General features: G+C 56.2%; 4 protein-coding genes across 4 annotated transcripts; 3 read left to right on the top strand and 1 right to left on the bottom strand.

Annotated features, from left to right (window-relative positions):
* Positions 1 to 1,585: 1,585 nt before the first annotated feature.
* Positions 1,586 to 3,155, top strand: NCLIV_023230 (conserved hypothetical protein; the record flags this gene model as incomplete). The annotated part of the gene is made up of 3 exons (XM_003882518.1): positions 1,586 to 1,607; positions 2,205 to 2,431; positions 3,015 to 3,155. The coding sequence occupies 3 exons, from the start codon at positions 1,586 to 1,588 to the stop codon at positions 3,153 to 3,155; spliced, it is 390 nt and encodes a 129-aa protein (XP_003882567.1).
* A 2,968-nt stretch (positions 3,156 to 6,123) lies between these two features.
* On the top strand, positions 6,124 to 8,121 carry NCLIV_023220 (putative megakaryocyte stimulating factor; the record flags this gene model as incomplete). The annotated part of the gene is made up of 1 exon (XM_003882517.1): positions 6,124 to 8,121. The coding sequence occupies one exon, from the start codon at positions 6,124 to 6,126 to the stop codon at positions 8,119 to 8,121; it is 1,998 nt and encodes a 665-aa protein (XP_003882566.1).
* A 4,638-nt stretch (positions 8,122 to 12,759) lies between these two features.
* Positions 12,760 to 16,223, bottom strand: NCLIV_023210 (YT521-B-like family protein, related; the record flags this gene model as incomplete). Its single annotated transcript, XM_003882516.1, has 4 exons — positions 12,760 to 13,065; positions 13,346 to 14,140; positions 14,808 to 15,153; positions 15,685 to 16,223. 4 exons carry the CDS (start codon positions 16,221 to 16,223, stop codon positions 12,760 to 12,762), a joined length of 1,986 nt encoding a protein of 661 aa, XP_003882565.1.
* A 1,242-nt stretch (positions 16,224 to 17,465) lies between these two features.
* NCLIV_023200 (conserved hypothetical protein) lies at positions 17,466 to 19,715 on the top strand (the record flags this gene model as incomplete). Its single annotated transcript, XM_003882515.1, has 2 exons — positions 17,466 to 18,968; positions 19,302 to 19,715. 2 exons carry the CDS (start codon positions 17,466 to 17,468, stop codon positions 19,713 to 19,715), a joined length of 1,917 nt encoding a protein of 638 aa, XP_003882564.1.
* Positions 19,716 to 20,918: the final 1,203 nt, after the last annotated feature.

Raw genomic sequence — 20,918 nt, 5'->3', positions numbered from 1 at the left:
TCGGCTGGAATATGATCTACAGGAAGAAGCCGTGTGGAAAAAAAATGGGCCGCAGGCAACTCAACGTCGCACACAGCCACGCGAAGACGCAGTCGCGCGCGGAGACGGGACGTGAACGTCCAGCAGCAACGGACGGGGGAAACGGGACAACGAATTCGCATGGGCCTGGTTTGTCCATGAGCGAGTTTTTCAGAGGCTTGCTCGACTCTGGAAAGTGAGTTTTCCAAAAATATGTTCCTCTCCAGCTGTTTATAATCAACGCGACTCTGGTTTGGCCCCACTACAGCAGTTGCGCCCCCGGCTGTCGTCCAGCACGGACGGGGGGTGTTTTTTTAGAAAAGGTGACATCCTAAGGGAAGGAGCCTCGGGCGCGCCAGAGTCCACAAATGCAGACATGTGAACAGATCTGTGCAAGTGGGAGGGGTATGACTTCCAAGAACCAACTAGGGTTGCCAGGTCGCCTCATCGCGGGAATCCAGGCGCGGCCGCTGTTTCTCTGGGCAAGGCTTTTTTCGCTTACGACTTGGGGCGACATGTTTGGTCCCGGTGCCAAGGGAAGCCGTCTGGGCTTTCCGCCATTTTCCCGATTTCTTGTCGGAAGGGTACCGGGAAAACGGTTCCTTGGTGAGCCAGCAAATAGTTGCGCCGGGCGGGCCGTTCGTCACGGCACACCAAGGCACCGTAGCGCGCAAAAGGACGGGGAGAGAGGCTAGCAAGGCAGAGAGAGTGAGAGCGTCCGACTCGATTTCGCAAGGCGAAGCGGCAAACCCGTGCTCAACCGAGTCCCCGTGTGCAGCCTGTTTCTCTAACTCGGTTCGCTAGGTGTGGTCACAGAGCAAAGGAAGAGAAACCCGCTCCAGCGCCTTTCGCCTCCTCTCATTTGTGTGGCAGAGCAAAGGATGTGGAGCTCCAGAGAGGGGGCGTTTCGCGCTGGCAGGATGCGTGCGGACGGTCCAGGGGACGTGCTCGTCCTCTCTCTGTTTTTCAGCCCACACTGTGTGCGAGTTCCGGATCGGGAATCAAGGGAGGGGTTGCGGTTCAGAGAGAAAGGCATCTTTCAAAGAAATAAATCGACCCCGTAAGGTCCCCCAGAAAGGCAGAGTCGGTGCACGCACGACCTTCTCGCCACACGCTCGGCGGCGGGGCGTCGAGTGCGCAGGAACTCGAGTGCGAACGGGCTGCGGGCGCCGCGAGAACAACTGCCGCACGAGACTCGAGAACCACACTCGAGGCCGCTCTGCCGAGTTCGATATCGCGACACACACCGTTGGCTAGTTTTGAGGCTGACGGGGCCAATGGGCACTGCCTCATTTCCTTTCCTTTCGTGTCATCTCCCTTTTCCGAGGCGCTTTCCAGATTTCTCAAAGAACCGATCCCTTGAGCACTGCGCGTGAGTTCCCCAGAGAGATAAGGACCGTGTTTGTGTGTGTCGCGGAGGTCCAACGCGGCTTCGTGAAACGCGAACCAGCTGAAGAATCCCCTCTTTCACATGCCGAAAGGAAGCGCGATAACAAAACCCCGGACCCTACAAGGAGAGGCGATCCCGTGTATCCTCGACATTCCTTCACTGATTTCTTCCCGAACGATGGCGCAACCGGCCGGCTCAGGTAGGCGAGCAACTGGACTAGTAAACGGGCGCGAAGACCAAAAAGGCATTTTTAAGTCACGCGTGGCGTGGGCAAGTTCCGCGCACGCAAAGCTCAGAAAGTGTTTTGAACGCTCTATTTTTACAGTCAACCACCTTGTGTGTGCGCGCGCCGAAAGCGCAGCTGAACTGCGCTTTTCTGCCGGACGAGTGCGCCGAGTGGAGTTTTCTGGAAACGGCCGAGAGGTTCGCTGCACGTGGAATTGTGCTTCAACACAGCACACGTCTTCACAGCGGGTCCGGTGGTTTCTGCCGGAAATTGCCTGGCTTGGCGAACGCCAGAAAGCGGTCCCAGCCCGTTTTGAGATGGTCCTCATTTCCACCGGGTGTGAGTAAAAATCTCTTTTCGCCCGTTCAGGTGGTGCTGTCTCTCCGCCTTGGCCATGTGTTGGGACTTGAGTCCACGCTGGTACCTCCTTTTGCATTTGTTGGTGGTGTTCAGAACGTCAAACTGACGTCACCATGCAGTAACACTGCGGGAAATGAAGGGCGGGTACAGGTGGGCAACCCCCGAGCAGGAACGCTTCCTTGCGTGTGATTTTTATGCTGTTTCTGTCAGCTTCTCCCTCCCAAGAACTACCCGTGAGCGCACCAGCGCGTTACATGACTAGCGCCCCGGTCCACTGGTCTTACCACTACGACGCGAAGCCCGCGGCACGGCAGCGTCTCCCGGCGGCTGTCTCTTGCCCGTGTCCTTTCGAAGAGCCCCCGCAGGAGGACATGAATGCGCTACTGGCTAACGCTCTCTACGACAGCATTCGGGCAAGCTTCCCGTACATTTTGCAGGTAGTTTTCCAAAGTTACCGAGTTACGAGACAGAAGGCTGAGAGCGAGACCCCCCACACACGCCCGCGGGCAGGAGGGGAAGAGGACAGCAGCAAACTTGTTGTCCGTGATTCAACGTTTGACTAGGACTTGGACGCGGGACCGTCCTGCGTTGACCGTCGTGTCTGTGTTACGGTGCGACGGCTTCTGCATTATACGACAGAGGCGGCAGAAGCGAAAAATCCACTGTCTATCTGGCCGGTCACGATCTGGCAGAGCCGCTCCTTATCGTACAGTAAAATAGTTCATCGTGAAGAGTGCCTCCCCGTCTTTGTGTTCATCTGGTCACAAGCATAAACTCGCTGTGAGGGTCACACCCAGGTATGAAGCCTCTTCTTCAAAATAGATTTCACGGAAACCTAAAATTCGCAAGTTTGGTTGACATTTAGCCGCTCCTGACGCTTACTAACGACCCCGTCTTCCGTACTCCAATAAACAACATGTTAAAATGAGCGCTGTTGAACTGTGGGTTGCTTTCAAAATGCCCAACACAGAGCACTGGATTGGATACCCCGAGTAGCTTTCTGTGTGTGTTTGCTTTCAGACACAGTACAACTACGGTGTCGACACAGCAGGAAATGTGTGGGGTGCCTACGGGTACACTCCCGTCCGATTCGCCCCCGAGAGAACAAGGGCTGCACAGTTGAATCAGCAAGCTCAGCAACGCATTAGGACTGGGAAATAAGTTCCTCACTTCTTTTCCTTTTAAGTCTGTAGCATCTTCCTGTTTTCGTCTGTGTTGCTTTGCTGTTCCAAACGGACAACGGCGGGAAAAAGCCTTCAAACGGAACCGACGAGAAGCAGTGCAAGGGAGGGTTTCGAGGACGGCCACTCACAAGTATATGGTGAAGAACTCGCCGTAGTTTCCGACTGTCTATGCTGCGGAGGAGAAAGAGTCAGTCATCACGGCGCTCTTACGACAAAAAGCAGGTGTCGAAGTGACATTTCGAAAGAACCGGAGGCAGTTTGGATTTAACTCCTGCTAAGAAGACAGCCGTACTGTAGCGGCAGGCATTTCCGGCCGCGTGACGAAGCCTCCGCCGGTGTAAGGAAAGAGACTAAGTTGAGAACGTCTGAAGTGGGCTCTCGACGTTCCGTTTGGAACGAGGGAAGGAGAGAAATGAGGGCGTCAAGGCGTCAGTCGTCAAAATGCGTACTCTCTAACCCGTTGGGATGGCTCCGCTAGAGGGGATCAGTCTTTTTTGACTCACCAAAGTTTCTGCCAGTCGCGTAATGTGTGCGTCTGCACTAGAAATGGAAAGGTGGTGTGGATCTAGGGGGAAGCACAAAGTCGCTTTTCTCTAGAGAATATCTTCGTGTTTGTGTCTCACGTATTTTACTCGTTTTTTCCCGGGAAGAATACCTCAGCGCTAACATAACTCCCTGTTTTTGAGTCACAATATTTTCTCCCTCCCTCTCGCTTCCCATTCCGGAATGGATCGTTCCATAATATCTGAGATAGCATCAGATTTCTCCTCACCTGCTTCCCCACATTTCTCGGCCATGGCACTTAGATCGCTAGGCAGTACAGCAGCAGGAGACAGTGTTGAACACGACCGGCGTATCTCTGGTTTTAGTCCCGTCTCGTGGTAGATGTCTTGCTGGAAAACGGATAATGGTAACGTTGGTGGCAGTTCTTTGGTCTAACGATAGCCCTTCAATAGGCGGCCCATCGCGTTGATTCTTTCACAAGTTGGGAACAGCCAGTTCTGGGGACGCGTTGCCGGATGACGTAAAGTAGGTGTGCTGTGTGTCGACAGTCCGGTTATCCAAGCTCCGAGAAATCCTCGACTTAATGGGGGCGATGTGAACAGTAAACTAGGGCTGCTGCTGGTATGCTGCTGACTTGAAGTGGACTCTACATCTTGCTTCAACGCCGGTTGGGGTACGGGGTACCAGGATTGCCAATCACTAGGAGACCCAGTTCGTCACTTCCTGGATGCAGGTAACGCAGCAATTTGAGACATTGTTGACCGCGCCGATGCTTTTGGGGTGGATCCAAAGTTTCTGTTTCCCGCGCAAGGCGCCGCATTATCGGAGGCAGTCCATCTCTGGCATCCTGCTTCCCTTTCGGTCGACTTTTCCGTTGAAACTTCACTTGACGCGAGACAATGGTTTATTCAGTTTCTGTCGCCATTTCGGCTGTCATGTCTACTCGAAAGTATGTACCTGCTAGTGGTGATATCCAGCACGAGTTTTCCGTGCAGCGACCCAGGAGGTAGATTCAGCAGGCATCGGTTGAGAGCAGTTCAATCCTCTGGCAAGTCCGACGCCGCAAGCTCTCTCAAAATGGTCTAGACGCTGGATGTCACAGCAATAACTCTCTTGCAATCTCAAGAAACGCGTGCGTGCATGCTCGTGAGATCCGTCCCATTTGACATACTGTATTATTCCGCAACTCGACTCGACAGCACTGGCCTGAAAACACGCCAGTCCTCCTTGAGCACGAGACGCCGCAGGTACCCGCATCTTTGTCGGCACGAAGCGAACCGCGGATATCTCTATCTGTGGCAGGCTACCTCGGCAGACGCCCGGACGTCTGGCCTTGTTTTTCACCGAGGCCGCCGACGGAACCGTCTACTCCACGGCGCTTTGTGCGCTGGACGGTCGCGGGCGGGGCCAGACTGCGCGCCGAGTTACCTCTCCGCTGGAGCCTCCAGAACCCAGTGGGACCTGGAGGAGCGTCAAAAGAGAGCCGATGCGAGGTGCGAGGAGCATGCGAGAAGAAGGGTAGAAGGTCGCTGCCGCAAGTGCCGATGGAGGCCGGGAATGTGGCCGGTGTGCTCGCGTCAACGGACCGGCCTTCGCAGCCGCCTCCAGCGCTTCACGTCTCCCGGTCGCCCCGCGACTCGATGCTCGGTCGGGCGGGCTCTCGTTGGTGGGAGGGCGGGGGTTGGAGGGATACATTCCCACAGGCGGTCAGAATCTCGACGATGCTCGCGCTAGAAACCGGGGCTGCACGTGTTTTGTGTTCCGTGTCGCCTGCCGATTAACTGCCCATAATCTGCATCTGCTTTCCGTCGGAGCATCCGATTCCAGGAAAAGAGTACTTGGACGCGAGTACTAGGTTTTGTATCTCGGTGTCGGCGAGCAACACAGTACAGATATTTTTGTGCCGGACTGTCTGCTTTGTTTATCGTTTGCGTATTCGGTTTGCGTCTCCTCCAGTTTTCGCAGTACCGGTGGAGTCTGTGTTTCCTAGGACCGCGCATTTTCGTCCCCACTGGCGCTCCGCGGGGGCGCACCGCAAGTGGACGCTGTGGCATATCACCACTCCGCCCGTACTTTAGCGCACCCGCTGGCTTCTTTTATCCTTTTCTCCCTTTTTAAAATTAGTTGTCTAACCGAGTCGCAAGAGCTTTCTGCGGGCGGTCGAGTCGACCTGGGTTGTGTCCGCCTTTCACGGCCCCCGTAGATCCCCTCACTTTGGTGACAGAGAGAACCGGGATCCGTCCGAGGAAGTCGACTGCAGTGTATCCTAAGCGAGAGCAATCGGCGAGGCACAAGCGACTGCGAGTGCCGCCGCGCGCAAGTGATGCTCCCTGCAATTTGCTTCACGCGTTTCTGTCGCCACATACGCGCAACGAGGAACACTCTCGTGTACAGCAGACCCTAACTGCATACTGCGAACTCCGCGGTACCGCAACGGCAAGATGCAGCTACGACTTCTTACCCCCTTGCTCGCCGTCGGGGCGACGCACTGGGTTGCATTGCCGGAGTCCCAAGTCTTGGCGTTCGGTTACTCTCTGTATGAGTCTGCGACGACGCAAGACTTTCTCGGGGCAGCGCCTAGAAAGCTGGCGCGCGCCGTTGCAGTGGAAGAGGAGGTCAGCGAGGATTACGACGAAGATGGGGAGTCCACCGAGTCAGGAGATGAGGGAAGTTTCGGGACGCTGAGCTCGAGTCGGAGTCGTCTGACGGGCGTGTCACCCCGCAGGGTTACAAAGGGCGTTGTCGCAGCGGTTGCCATTCTCGCCGTCACTGCAGCGACTCTTGGGTACCAGATGTTCTACAACGCCCCTAGCGATGTTCCAGAGGAACGTGCGACAAGCGGTGTCTCCGAGAACGCGAAGGAAGCCGGTGCGAAACCCCCGCGTGTCGCAACCTCCGCTGCCACAGGGGCGCCCCAACCGGCCGGTCGCGTGTCCAAGAAGCGCATTATCCTGGGAGCTGCGGTTGTCTCTGCAGCCACCCTCCTGTTCCTGTATCAGAAATTCGGACTCCCCCGAGCTCTCGAGGGACTGCTTGAGCGTGGTCATGGCCTGGAAGGGCTGCTCGGCAGCCTGGACGGTTCGCGATCGGCACCCGCCCCACGCGCTGCGGGGGGACAGCCCAATTCGGGCCTTCGTGGGGCAGGGACGCCTAGCAGATATGTGACGCGTCACGCCACCACCACGAGGCAAGGCTCTCTGCCGGATTTTGTGGATTTCGTGTTCAAAGAGATGCTAAAGTGGCCGAATAATGCTGGTCTCGCCCTTGGTGCGGCTATGTTCCTATACGGTGTGGTTGGGCTCTTCCAGCTCCAGAGGGCTAAAAAAGAAAAGCCGTTGAGCCCTAAGCTCCGGCAGCTAGCTAATCGCATGCACTTCGCCAACGGGACCGAGGCAATGATCCTTCAGAACGTGCAGTCCGTGAAGAACTTGGATGTAGGCCAGGTGATGGCGGAGATATCCCAAAAAGGAAAAGTGCACTCAAAACGGCCTTTCAGCGAAAATGAAACCGAAGCAGCCATGCTGCGGGTGCAAGCGTATCTTCAAGAACTGGTGGAAGGAGCTGAGAAAGCAGCGAAGGAAGTCGACGCGACAGTGCAGACTATCTCCAAGAAGTTGTCCGAAAAGAAGGTGCCCTCGACAGAGACCGACGAAGACCGCGCTCATGTCGTAGAGGGGTTGGTCTCAAGGCTTGAGAGCGAAGAGGCCGTCCTGAAGGAAACGATAGTGGAGTCGGGACAGGTGCTGGAGCGGATTGCTCGCACTGTAGATGCTGCTGCTGCAAGTGGCGAATCGCTCTCGCCTACGGACGCCGTGACCCTCCTGGAGCATCTGGCGAAACGTGAGATCGCGCGAGTAATTGTGGCGGACATGCACAGTTTCCTGAAGGAGAATACAGGCGGCGTTGATCTACCGGTCGACGAATCCATTTTGTCGCCTACTTCCGAACCGGAACCTACAACCCCACAGCCGGAACAGCAGCGACCGGCTGAGGATGCAGCGCCACGGACGACGACAGAGTCTGAGTCCATGGAAGAGGAAGCGCCACGGACGACGACAGAGTCTGAGTCCGAGGAAGAGGAAGCTCCAGAGACGACGACAGAGTCTGAGTCCAAGGAAGAGGAAGCTCCAGAGACGACGACAGAGTCTGAGTCCAAGGAAGAGGAAGCTCCAGAGACGGCGACAGAGTCTGAGTCCAAGGAAGAGGAAGCTCCAGAGACGACGACAGAGTCTGAGTCCAAGGAAGAGGAAGCTCCAGAGACGACGACAGAGTCTGAGTCCAAGGAAGAGGAAGCTCCAGAGACGACGACAGAGTCTGAGTCCAAGGAAGAGGAAGCTCCAGAGACGACGACAGAGTCTGAGTCCAAGGAAGAGGAAGCTCCAGAGACGACGACAGAGTCTGAGTCCAAGGAAGAGGAAGCTCCAGGGACGTCCGAATAAACTCCGGCGTGAGCCTCCGCAATGCCGTAAGGTCCGGGAAAAGCTTGCGGCCACTACGCCAACCCCAGAATTGAACCTGATGATTGGATGCCGGTCAGCACCTTCCCGGAGGAAGCGCGTGGAGAAATGACTGCCCTCATATCCTGATTTGGAGGACGATAACTCCTAGGAATTCCACAAGTTGTTGTGAGAGAGACAAGAGCGTACCCAGTAGTAGGTGATAGGGCCAAATCAGAGAATGGACCGCCACCGCCACAAGGCAAGTCGATTCCGTCTCATTGAGAACGATGAACCGGAGCTCGAGGGGTACAAGGAACAGTCCGAAACTCAGTTGTCTGTCGGTTGGCGTGGTCGTGAGGAAAAGGGAGGGCACTTCGTAGTGGACAAACGCCCTCTGTGAAAGAGGGGGACTAATGTGCTTCGATGACGAGACACACAGTGGTGTCGGTGAGACAACTGATGGAAGCAGTCTGACGCTGATCGATTTCGAGGATGCGGTGGACACGGAAGAGCTGGCGTTTACCCGCAAGGAAGGAAGATCCGAGGCAACATACTTCGTCGAATCCGATACCAGACGAGGCTACTCTTTCCGGAAAACGACGACTGTGATGCCAGTGGGCAGCGAGGCCAGCTGTATGAACAGCGCCAACAAACCGATCCTGTCAACGAGAAGGCGTTCGGCTAGTCGTCCTTTGAAAAGAGAGAGGCCAATCCGGACGCGCCTCATCGATAGGCGTCCTGTCGTGGGTCCGCCCGCGACCGTGTGTGCAGAAACAAGGCTGCTTAGTGCCGGTCGCGAACGAGTCTGGCGGTTTGCAACGACAGTGCTTTTTTCCTCATATTGGAGATGTATCAAGCATCGTCGGCGAAGTTGAGTGGGGGCAACTGAAGACGCTCGCAGCGATTTGGGCCCGAGTTTGTAGAGTAAAGAACTGCAATTTTTTCCCAGCGAAGACGCTAACCGCGCAAGAGCCCAATCGCACTCAAGCTGCATCCCTGTAAGCTGAAGGAGCACACGGCTGAGCGCCGTATTGGGACGCTTGTCTGCCTGCAGAAGCAGTGACAGCGGAGAAGCGTTTTCGGGTTCAACGCGTTCGGGTCCAGTGCGTGCGAGTGGAGCGCGGTCATGATGTGGACTCTGCCCTTCGCCCCCGCCTCCCCCCGCCTATGTGCAAATATTTGGAAAGACGATTTGAGGCGTGAGAGACGCCTGTGTTTCAGTATCCCGAATATCCACATCGCGTAGGGACCGTCGGTCCGAGGAAGCGCATATATGTGAGTTGGTATAATCTGTCCGCCGTAGGAGGTCGGGCTTTTGTTTTTGCGAAGCGTGTTTGTATGCCGCGGAAAGCGCCCTTCGTAGAAGCGGTTTTTGGTGACTCAGTCCGTTGACCAATCGAAAGACAAGTGTGCGCGTGCGAAGCTACAAACATAGCCCTGGGACCACATGACTGTGACATGTTCAGTGTTCAGGAATCGCCAGTTTTCCTTTGTTGTGTAAAACACGGTGCGCCATGCACGCATCACAACTCCACAGCAAGCTAGCTCCGCGTGTGTGGCGTTTTTTATGCTTTTGAATTGACCAAAACTGATTCCAGCACTTTTGCATTGTCCGTCTTTGTGTAGCGGCGCGCCTACACCGTGACAGAGCGACGCGGATGGGAGAAACGCACACGACTTCTGTGCTTCTGAAGGTCTGCACAATTTTCCGCGATTATTTTGGTCCCGTTTTCGCCAGCTGTAGCGCAGGAAATCCCTCAATTATATTCAGCGTCAGTGCATAGAGCAACCTTCACATTTTCGGTCACTATAGTAGCCCGACGGACAATTGGACGCGAAATCTGTTCCTCCGCTGTCGCGCTGGCGTCGTCCCCACGGTATAGTGTGCGCGAGGCGCACGTGTAACTCAGAGGCCAATCACGTCAGCTCTCTATGTTGGAGACGCTTCGATGACATTCAGCAAATGGCGTCCATTGTGTGCTGAGATAGCCAAATAGCGCTGGCATGGGCGGAGTCGTGTACTTTTTGACTCTGGATGGAGTTCCAGCTCGGCATAAATACATAGCGGCTGTCAAACGGGCTCCAATCACTCTGGTTCGGGTATCCTCAAACACTGGAATCGAAGGCAGGGTACAAAAATAACGGGCGGCAGATTCCAGCACGGTCACTTGCAAAAGTGAGTGTACACTGCACATGAGTGTTACGAACTCTTATTAAGAGGCGAGCTGATATGAGGCATTCATAAATGCACGTGTCACAACTGGGATACTTTTGAGATGAAGTTACACACCCCAAGCAAAAAGTCGGTAGTTCGGGGTTTTGACGTAGCATCCCATGCTGCCCGCCAACCCGAGAGGAAAAAACGAGCTTTCGCGTGTATAGACGAACCCTCTTTTTGCCATGCGCAGGAAACAGCTACACCTCAAACGCCAGCATGGAGTGCGAAGGGTCTTGGCTTCATATGTACCTCTCGAAAGGAATAGCCATGATACCCTCGGCTCATGGGGGGGATTTTCTCAGAGGCCGGCACGTGTTGATGAGCCTCAGTGCGCTTCGCTTCGCAGGGGAACGAAGCGCCGGAGTGGGAGGACATGTTCCACCAAGAACAGCAGTCCAGGAAAACGCAGCAGAGCTGCGCGTGAAGTATTCTGTCTTTCTGCCCCCTGTTGCAACTGTTGTTCGCCTGAGAACGGCAAACGGGGACACCACACTCGGAAATGTGGAACGGGTTGCCGAACGCCACTAAACTCTTGAATGAGCGAGCGATGCAGAGATCATTCATCCACGGGAAACAGAGTCGAGGAGTCGAACCGGTCGTACTGGACGACGGTCAACACATTTGCTCTGCCGTCGCGCGAGTTCCTGTTTTAGGGCTGCCGGGGATGATTCAACAACCCGTGTACTGGTGCAGTGCGTCACCTCACTAGCGTGACCAGTAGATTGCTCTCGCTGTTGATCCGCGTGGTAAGAGTAAGCCATAGATTACGCCTAGAAATGCAATCGGAGTCGGATGATCGAGCGGCCCCGGCAAAGACACGAGAGACCACAGGCCGTTTTCCTCGTCTTCCAAAACGCTCGAGCGCCCAACCCAAATATGGCCACAAGGGTGCGCTGAACAAACGGGGGGCAACTCGGAAGGAAACTTCGTAAAAGGATTTGCCAGTGTTCGCCCACGCGTCCTCGTTCGACTTGACAGGCTTGAGATTTACTGCGTCTAGCCGAAATGAGATCCACAAGTCATTCTGGGTGAAACACAAGGTTTTGCAGTCTCACGAGGGTGGTTTGGGCCGACTGCTCAGACGCAATCCCTGACAGAGGCAGCTGCACAGCTGCGGAGTAGAGGAAGACGCTATGCTGCAACGACCGTTTCGTCTCTCTAACTATAGAACTGCGCTCGCTGTTGGGAACCTGTGGTATGAATCTTTATCTTTTGGAAAGGGGGGCGAAGCGAGTGGCGGCGAACCACACAACGAGGCGGGGAACGATCACCGGACGAGCAAATGGTACTTCGCCTCCGTGCCAGGACCGTACCACCAAAGGGAGCCGAGAACTCGAGGGTCTGGAAGGCCGATTTACTTTTTGGCGGAGGGCGCAGCCTTCTCACCCCGCGGAGTGAATCGTTTAATGTTACATCGGATAGTAGTATCCTCCAAGGAGCCAAGGTCCCAAATATTTGGTATTGGAGAAAGCAGGTTGGGAACTGAGGTGACAAACACGCGCAGACGGTGTCGGTCTAAAAACGACATGATTTTGTTCAAGGGCTTCCATGCCTCGATTCCCGTTTTGTGCAGCACACGAAAATGAAGCGACGGCCTGCTACCACTCCTTTTTTGACGGATCGTGAGACGGCTCGTTCTTGTCCCCATGGGTTCTGATTTTTGGGATCGCGCCGCCTAGGCAGACCCCTGCCGCCTCGGCATTTTCCGTGCAAGATCGGTCTGTCTTCCTTCATGTATCAAGCAGCGACTGCGTAGAAAGCATCGATCCTACAGTGTACTGATCTCGCGCCACGGGCTAGTTCGGCCTGGATATATGACCGGACAGGGAGCACGCGAGTGGCAAATACAGTAAGACGAAATGAACAACTGAGGCAACATTGCCACGCGCGCCAGGAAGACGGCGACTCGTCCGTCTTCATTCCGTCGTTCTCATCCCTTAACGCATCGACTGGGGAACATGCAGGGAAACCAAGACATTTCTGGTGCCCAGCACCCCCGCTCTGGTCCTGCGACACTTTTCCTTTTCCTCACCACGTGAGAGAGAATGGACCTCGTTGTTCCCCGTCTTCCTCACTTCTCCCTTTCTCTCTGTCGTTCTGCCTTGTCCCTGTCCTGATTGGCTGTTACACACTATGTCTGTGCACCATTGCCTCTCGTCCTCTGCCTTTTCTCCACCTTCTCTTCTCTCTCTGCCCGATCCTCCCTTCGTGTTCATTCGCCTCCTATTTCGTCTTTGCGACCACGCTCGCGCCCGCGCCTGGTTCATTCGCCTTGTCCGCCTTCCCCACCCCCCCCCACCCCCCGCCCCCAGTCTACGACATCAAAACGTCCATCTGGCCCAGCATGGGGAGAGAACGGCTTCCGTCTGTTTTCACACTGAGTTTCCTTTCGCACGATCGTCTTCCTCGTCTTTCGCGTTTCACGACCAGTGCTGTCCGCCGTACTGACCCCCGTCTCCACCAGAGACTCCCCCGGCGCGGCCGTTCGCCATCTGAGGCTGGGATCCACAGTGTCCTCGCAACTCGATCGGCGCTGTCGGCTGCAGTGTCCCCTCCACGGTTCCCGAGGGAGGGACAGACAGCAGCTTGTTCTGGAGAAGCATCGTGAAGAAGGCCGAGTGATCGATGCGAGTTGCAGCGTCGATGCCGGTGCCGGCTAGCAGATCCTCGGACGGTCTCTGGGCCATCCACGTGCACAACAGAGACCCTAACGCTGGAGGCACTTCCTGAAAACAAAGCGGGAAGAATCCACAAAAAGCTGGACATAGACACACGCGTCGACCGGTGCCTGGACGTACACAAGAGGATGCAACGGCGGGTGCACCAAAAGACGTATGAATAAATAAAAAATGCCGTTCGCAAAAGCGCACGTCTCGGATGGATTCGTCTGTTAACACGTGTTTTGTCCAATAACGAAAAGTGTAGATGATCCCGCATGCTTGCATGTGCAGCTTTTCGGGTCTCCGTGGGGTTTGGGGACAGAGGGGCCAAGGCGTCGCTTCCCACCGTTCCATCTCTGCTTTTCCGCAGCGGCAAGTCCTCGTTCCAGGGGTTGGTCACTTTCCCGAGTTCTTCGAACTCGACCTTGCACTGCTTCAGCCACATGACGCGGAAGTTGCCTCCGAGGCGCAGCTGCACTGGGCCCCAGATGCCAGGGAAGAGTTGCGCGTCGGGCAGAGTCATCATCCTGCCAAACCCCTGGAAGCCTCCGCTCTCGTTTGCCGAAAAGAGCAGCAAGACGTGGTCAGTGGAGGTGAATGCATTGATCAGCTTCCGCGTGTTGCCTTTGCTCGTGGCCCAGACGCCGTGCTGGACAGACGTGTAGATGTTGCTCATCCGGTTGCTTTTGATGATGAAGAAGCGCTTGGTGCTCTGGGGCGAAGCCGCCTGGCCGAGGGGATCGACGAGGAGCGGAACCACGCAGGTCGTCGACGGGACGAGCAGCGCGGCCGAAGAGAACGCGCCTTCTCGCTGCGTCCCCGCTGCGGCGTACGCGCCAGACGGGAAGGCCGCAGAAGCTGCGCCTGCAGATGCAGCCGCGGAAGAGAACGAACTGCGAAAGGCCGATCGCTCTTTCTCGGCAGCCTGGCTCTCACTCATCGACGCGCCCCGCGAGGGGTCCGCCCCTCCACGCAAACTCGCGCCCGCTGGAGCAGTCGAAAACGAGGAGAGACTCGCGTGGGAAGAGACCGGCGGCGCTGGGGCCGATCCCCGGGACGCCTGCGCAAGCTGCCGACAGAGGCTGACCACTCGAGCCAGTTGATCTTCACTCTCCGAGTCCAGCTCCGTTGGGAACACTTGCTGAAGAGAGAAAACCACACCCACGCCTTCGCGACATCCACAGCCCTTCGGCGACCCAAGCAACACGCGCTGCCTCACACACACACGTGCACCCGCCTCGCTGCAGGTTCACATCGCTACCACAAATACACACATACAGACATGTACATCCACATGCAACAATGCATATAAAAGCATATATATATATATATATATACATACATATATATGCTTTTATGGGAATCAAAGCGAAAGGAGAGCAAATGGGAAACCCACGCCGAGAAGCATGTGTATGTATGCATCGACATGTCGCTATCTCTTCCTCCACATTCAGAGACGCTCACACGGGTACACAACAGGCAAAAACGTACTGTCCATCCACGGGAGTCATTCTCTCCCATATCACTCTCGTTTCTCCCGCCGATTTGTTTACACTCCGCTTGCATCCGCGTCTCTTAATCTTTGTTTTTCGCCCGCGCCGAAACTGTATGCCCTCTGCTTGGCGTGCGTAGATCTACACACGGATGCATCTTGATGTCTCATCCGCCATGAGTTTGTCTGCAGGAATGTGTTTCGCCAGACTCCCTGTTCTTCCCTGATCTCTAGCGTCTCTTTGCCGCCATTCTCTCTCTCCCCTTGTTCTGAGAGTTCGCTTCTCTGCAGTGTCGCCATCTGTGTCGCTGCTCACCGGATTGGCCAGAATTTGATCGAGGAACCACGTGGGCAGAATCGACGGGACGTCTCGTCGGTTTCGCGCCGTGTGTCTACGACGACACTTCGGCCCGTGCTTACAGAACCCCAGGAAGTAGTTCACGCATTCCTGCTGGCTGCTGCTCACTCCCGCGCCGCCGGACACGTAGTCCGTCGAAGTGAAGTCCGGAAGCGTCGCCCCGAAAGAGCCGCTCCCGTCGTCGCCCTCGCCTCCCGCAGCGACGGCCGCCCCGTCGCCGGTCGCAGGCGCCGAGGGCCCCGCTGGGGGCTTCGTCCCTCCCGCCGGAGCGCCCGCCTCTTCGTGTCGGAACGGGCAACACCCGCTGCAAACAAACGCGGCTCTCGAGCGAAGCGAAAGGGACAAGTGGGACAAACACGGAGAACAAAGGGGGCGGAGAAACACAGAGGAGAGACCAGAGACCCAGGGAGAGAGCCTCTGCGCCGAAAAACAACCGAGCAGAGCAGCGACAATGAGAGACACTCCGACACAGCGAAAGGCGCCGCAATTCGGGAGGAAATCAAACATACATATATATATATATATACATATCTGCCGGATATATATATATATATATATATATCTACTACCGCAGCTGTGGGTGGGCACACATAGACGCTTTTCCACTGCTCCCTCTGTCAATAAATATGTATATATATGTATGTATATATATATAAACTCAGGCACGCCTCTCTCCACGTCGAAAGGAGGACGGGCGCATGTGTATTTGTATAGACAGGGCGTGCACGTGTCCGCCTATCTGTTTCCTGGCATTTACGCCGGTGAAGCGACGATTCTTTGACTGTATGGGCGCGGGTCTTGCGTTCTGACGCTCGAGCGTCTGAGCCTGGCTTACCGTCTGGTATCTGGACAGCACAGTTGGTTCCGGCACGCGGGCATCCGGTGGTAGATGAGTTGGTGAAGAAAGTCGCAGAACTCGCCTTTCATGCACATCCCTTTCCACCAGTGCCTGCACACAACGGTGTGTCTTCCCCATTGACGTCCGCTCACGCAGTCTGCTCTGGAGATCCCCTGCTCGTTCAGCAGGCGCCCCTCCTCCTGTTTCTGTTGATCCAGAGAAGACTCAAAAGAAAACTGGAATCGCTGATCCGTGACCGACGCAGGCGGAGACGCAGACGAGGCGAGCGAAGAGGACGGAAGAGACCGCGCAGTTGGACAGGCGGGAGTTAAGAAGTCGTGGAGAGAACGTTTCCTTCGCTTTCTGAGCGACGAGGCGGAAGGTGGGGAGACAAGAGGCAGAAGCGCACGAGCCTGGACAGAGAGGGCGAGAGACGGCGAAGCAAAGGAGCTAAAGGGATAGCTCGGAGGAAGAATCGGCGGCACGAAAGATGAAGGCGATGCCGCATTGTTGGGCCCCAAGGGTGGCAGAGACATCGTATTAAAACAGAGGCGAGAGAAAACGGAGTTTCTCCTCAAGAAAAAAGAGTCCGCACGCACGAGACGCTGCCGGCCGGAAGTCCGGGGCGGTCACTGCCCGCCCCATTGACAAGCTGTTCACCAAACGCAATGACAGGCAGAAGAGGCGAAACCGCGAGGAAAACAGAGAAAAAGAAAATGGGCGGCGAAGACGGATCAAAGGCTCAGACGAGAGGCAGCGAACTACGGAGAGCGTAAGCGGTCGACGCAGGAGAGAGAGGAAGAAGGAGAGGAAGAAGGAGAGGACGAGGGACTGAAAGACGAATGCGCGGAAAGAGAGATACGGAAAACCTGGAAGCCTCTTAATGGACCAAAGAAGAAGAGACACAAAGGGATGAGGAAAAAGCTCTGGAGGAGCCGGCAGGGGAAACGAGGGAAGGGCGCAGAGACACAGTACGTACACTACGGTCGCCGGGGAGACATTGTCCCGGCGGAGAACCGAGCACTCCTCATCTGTAACTGTTTCGCTGTTCCGAGAAAACAGAAGAAGCAGTATAAAACTTGAAGGCAACCAAAGGAAGAAAGAGGACTGCAAACATAAATTGATGCAGAGCGGGAAGTTGACAGCATGCAAAAAGCCGTGGTTTTTGCATGTAACCGGCAACTCACGCGTGCATCTTTGTGTCCTTTTCTCCTTCGTTATCTTCCCTCTCGGTTTCTTCTCTCTTTTTAGTTATCTCACGCGATCCTTATTAATTCCGTCAACCAACGAAGGAGAGAGACTGTCCTCTCCAGCTTCTCCCGGCCCCTCCGTGCTCTTCTCTCTCCTGCTCAGCCTGAGGTTTCTCTCACGCTCCGCGTCTCGGGCGTCTTCGCACACCCTCGTGGCAACACTCAGAATCAGGCATTCCTTGCCTTCGTGGAGAGAAACGGACGAAGGACGTTGCCGTTTCCATTCCGGCCCTTCTGCCTTCTTCATTAATTCCTTCTGTGTCCTCTGTCTCTTCCGGTCTCTCTGCTCCCCCTCACGCCTCCCCTTTTACTCCCGCCCTCCCGGCCTCGGCTTCCTCCCGCGCTGCGCTCGCGCTCCCTTCTCCCCCCGCCTTCTTTTCCTCGGGGTGACCTTCTCCGCGGAGGCGTCTTGCCTCCGGATGTGTGGGGTGCGTCGCATTCTTGTCCTTCTCGCTGTTTTTGTCCTTCTCGCTGCGTTTCGTCCTTCCTCGGCGTGCTCTGCTGTCCAGCCGCTGGTTGTGAGCCGAGATGAGGTTCGCTGCCTCTCCCTTTCCCCTAGCGTCGGGATCTCGCGTGGCGTCGCTTGCGTCTTTCGCCTCTGCAGGATCGCGCGTCTGCTCCTCCTCGCTCGTGCCTCTTGGTGGCGTCAGACCCCTCAGACGACACACTCCCCCCGGTCCGGCGCGCCCCGCCTCGGAGGGACACATCTTGCGACTCTGCTCGGCTTTCTTGCGGCGAGAGCCCGTTGCGCGGCCTGCGTCTTCTGCGTTGCCGGCGCGTGCTCGGCGTCCTCACCGGTGCTCATCTACAAAATCGCGGAGCGGTGGTGACCGAGATGAGGATTTTCTGTCGCAGGAGAAAGGAGACATCCCTGGTCTCCCGCAGTGTGCGTCAGTCTCCACGCAGAAGAAGCGCCGTCAAGAGAGACATGCACTTGTCTTTGACTGCCTTTCCTGTGGGCGAGCGAAAGCCGTGGGACACAACGGAGGGAGGCTTTGGACGCTCCTCAGGGGTGATGGATTTAGGCGACATTTTTCTTCCGCCTCGCCCCCTGCAGTTGGCTACACGCTTCTTCGGTCTCTGAAGCAAAACGCCCTGGGCACGGACTCCCGTATCCGCGTTGAAGAAGTTCGACGGACCGCCGGAACAGCCACGGAAACGAAGCTTCTCGCCCCGCATGTCGCCTCTTCCTCCGCCTCAGCTCGCGCTTCTCCGCCGTCTTCCTCTTCGTTTTCTTCTTCGTCTCTCGGATTCCGTCTGCTGCTGGACGACGAGACTTTCCGGACTCCCGGCTCGCGCGACCTTCTCTTCCCCTCGCAGGATCTCGCTCTTTTGGTTGCAGCTGAGCAGTTGGGGCTCCGAGCCGAGCTGCGGAAGTGCCTGGCTCGCTCAGCCGGGAACGAGACGCCAGATAGCAAGGAGTCCGCGTTGCGCACGTCTTCTCGGTCTCCGTCGGCGACTGTTTCTCTAGCTTCGTCTCTGTCCCCCCCGCCGTCGGGACGTTGTGCAGAAGGAGGCGAAGGGATGCCCGGGACGCACGACTCAGCCGAGGGAAGGCGCGCGAGCAGAGACTGGGTCCACGAACACGGCGCCAGGCTCCAGCGGTTCATCAGGGAACGGCCGTTTGCTCTCCGACAGCCTGTTTCCTCGATCGTCTTCACCGCAGTTGACCGCATTCAAGCGAACCCCAGAGAGACGGCAGCCACCCTGGTGTCTCTGCTCGACGGCGATACAGCCTTGTCGAGAGAAGAAGTGAGCGGACCCGAGGAAAAGCAGTCGCCTCTGTCTGTCCCAGGCTGTGCACCTTTGGGAAGCGCCGCGCCTCTCCCGTCAGAAGAAGAACCTTTCTCGTCGGCGTCGCGGTTCCTGCGAGAGCGCCTGAGCGGCCCATGGAAGGACGAAGTCCGGCGAAGGGAAGAAGACGTTCTCGAAGCGCACGTGCGGGCTTTCGAGAGGCGCCGATGCGGCGGGGAGTCTCTACACCGCAACAAAGGGTTTTCGATCGTTCACCAAAGCAACAGCGTCGTGGAGGTACGCTTGTGTATTTCGTCCTTTCGATGTTTTCGCCACTTTCGTGGTGGCGTCCGCCGTCCCGTGCCTCCTTCCGCTTTGCCGCTCTAGCTGCCTGCTGCGTGCTCGCGTGTTTGTTCGTTTCCTCTGCGTTCTCCCTTTACCCTTTTGCTCCGTGTGTGTGTCGTGTGTCTGCCTCGACCTCTTCGTCTCGGCGTCTTTGTTTGCGGCGTTGTCCCGCCAGGCTCTCTATCTGCAGCCCGCTTTCATTTTGGTCCTGATCTTTGTCACCTTCCTCTCGGTCGTCTTTGTCTCTCACCGTTCCCCGTCGCGTCTTTCCCCTTGTCTCCACAGCGTCTCGAAACCTTCTACTGCTCGTGCTCTCCGTTTTACCTCGCGGCGTTCCAAGTCGCCGCCATGCAGCTTCGCTCCCTCATCCTCGCTGACGAACTTCTGCAGTCTCTGTGCGGCGGCGCTGACAGCGAACACCAGGCCAACCAGGCGGAGAGGACTCTGTCGAGTTTTGGAGAGTCAAAAACGCCTTCCACAGCCTCCGACGGGGTCTTAGCTGGCGAGGACCAGCAACAGCCGAACGACGGCCTGCGAGCGGAATTAAATGAGCGGATTACTTACTTTTGGCAAGCAGCAAACATTGAAGCCGAGGAACAACAGAAACGCTTCGGCTACGTTGAAGGCGCGCACGACGTGGAAAAAGCTGAAGCTCTGCTGTGGCTGCATGCAGCCGCTCTCGTTGTCAAATTCGCTTAGACTTCCGGGGGGCCGTCTAGATGTCTTGTCGGTGGAAACGTTTTTCTCTGTCGCGTCACACTGCGTCCATCACAGAGTTGCGTGGCTCCGTCGCGCTGTTCGTGGCAAGACAGTTTTCTGTCGGCCGTTTCCTTCTTTCTGCAGCCTTCTGTTCCTGTGTGGACTTGTGGCAATTCTGTGGGGGCCGCGTCGCCTCAATGTCTCCGAAGACGCTTTGATGCCGACAGCGCTGGGTGTCTCGTGTTTGTGCGATGGGGCCTTCCCCGGGTCGTCTCACGGCTCCACGGTCTATTCTCGAGCGCAAGCTCCACGCTGCTGTGCTGGAGAGCTGCGAGCCGTCCTCATTTCGTGGAACAGAGAGAGATCTAGGGAGGAACTAAAGTGGACAGGAGGTAGAAAGGACGGGACTCCCAAAAGGCGAGACAGAAAGCCCAACCAGGATACTGATACCGACAGAGCACAGATGCATAAAAAAGAGAGCAAAACAGCAACACAGCGGGGGACAGCAAGCGGGGGCGGGGGACGTCACAGACACAAAACAACTGCGCGGGCGAACAGGAGCGAGAGGAAGTGCGTGATAGGGGAGGATGATAGAGTGAGCAGATGAGACACAGAGAAGAGAGCGACGGACAGGGGGACAAGGACAGATGACGCGAGAGTCATAGAGAGAGCAAGGGAGAACAACGGCGAATCCAACGGAGGGTCAGAGAGACGCAGAGCGAGGTAACAGCAGAGAGAGAACGAACCACTGAGAGAGGACGAGAGAGAGCGGAAACTTCCAAGAGAGGTATCCGAGGAGTGATCAAAGCAGAGGGAGCAAACAGGTGGAGAACACCAGAGAGAAAGAGTCAGAGGTTAGACCCCAGTAGGGGTAGAGAAAACCGGACAGAGTGGGAGAAGGACGAGATGGAGATTACGAGGGAAAGAGAACACGAAAGACGGAGAGAGGAAAAGCGCGAACACGAAAAAGACGGAGATGACCAGGGAAAACAACAAAGCGAACGAGCGGGACGGAACTATGGAAAGTGAGAAGAAAGGACGAAGAAAGCGGAAGCCACAGCGATATAGGCAGCTGGACGGGAAGCTAGAGCACTAAAAAAGAGAGAAGGGCCAGCCTTCTAGTGTCTACATGACGGGCGCTCTGCAGTTATTGCATTCGAGTCACACTCATATCGGGGGAGAACGAAGAGAGGAATTCAGGTC

This window comes from Neospora caninum, chromosome VIIa, assembly GCF_000208865.1.
Source record: "Neospora caninum Liverpool complete genome, chromosome VIIa".
In the NCBI taxonomy this organism is placed as follows: domain Eukaryota; phylum Apicomplexa; class Conoidasida; order Eucoccidiorida; family Sarcocystidae; genus Neospora; species Neospora caninum.
The sequence above is the reverse complement of the archived record's forward strand: the minus strand, read 5'-3'. Positions and strand labels throughout refer to the sequence as shown.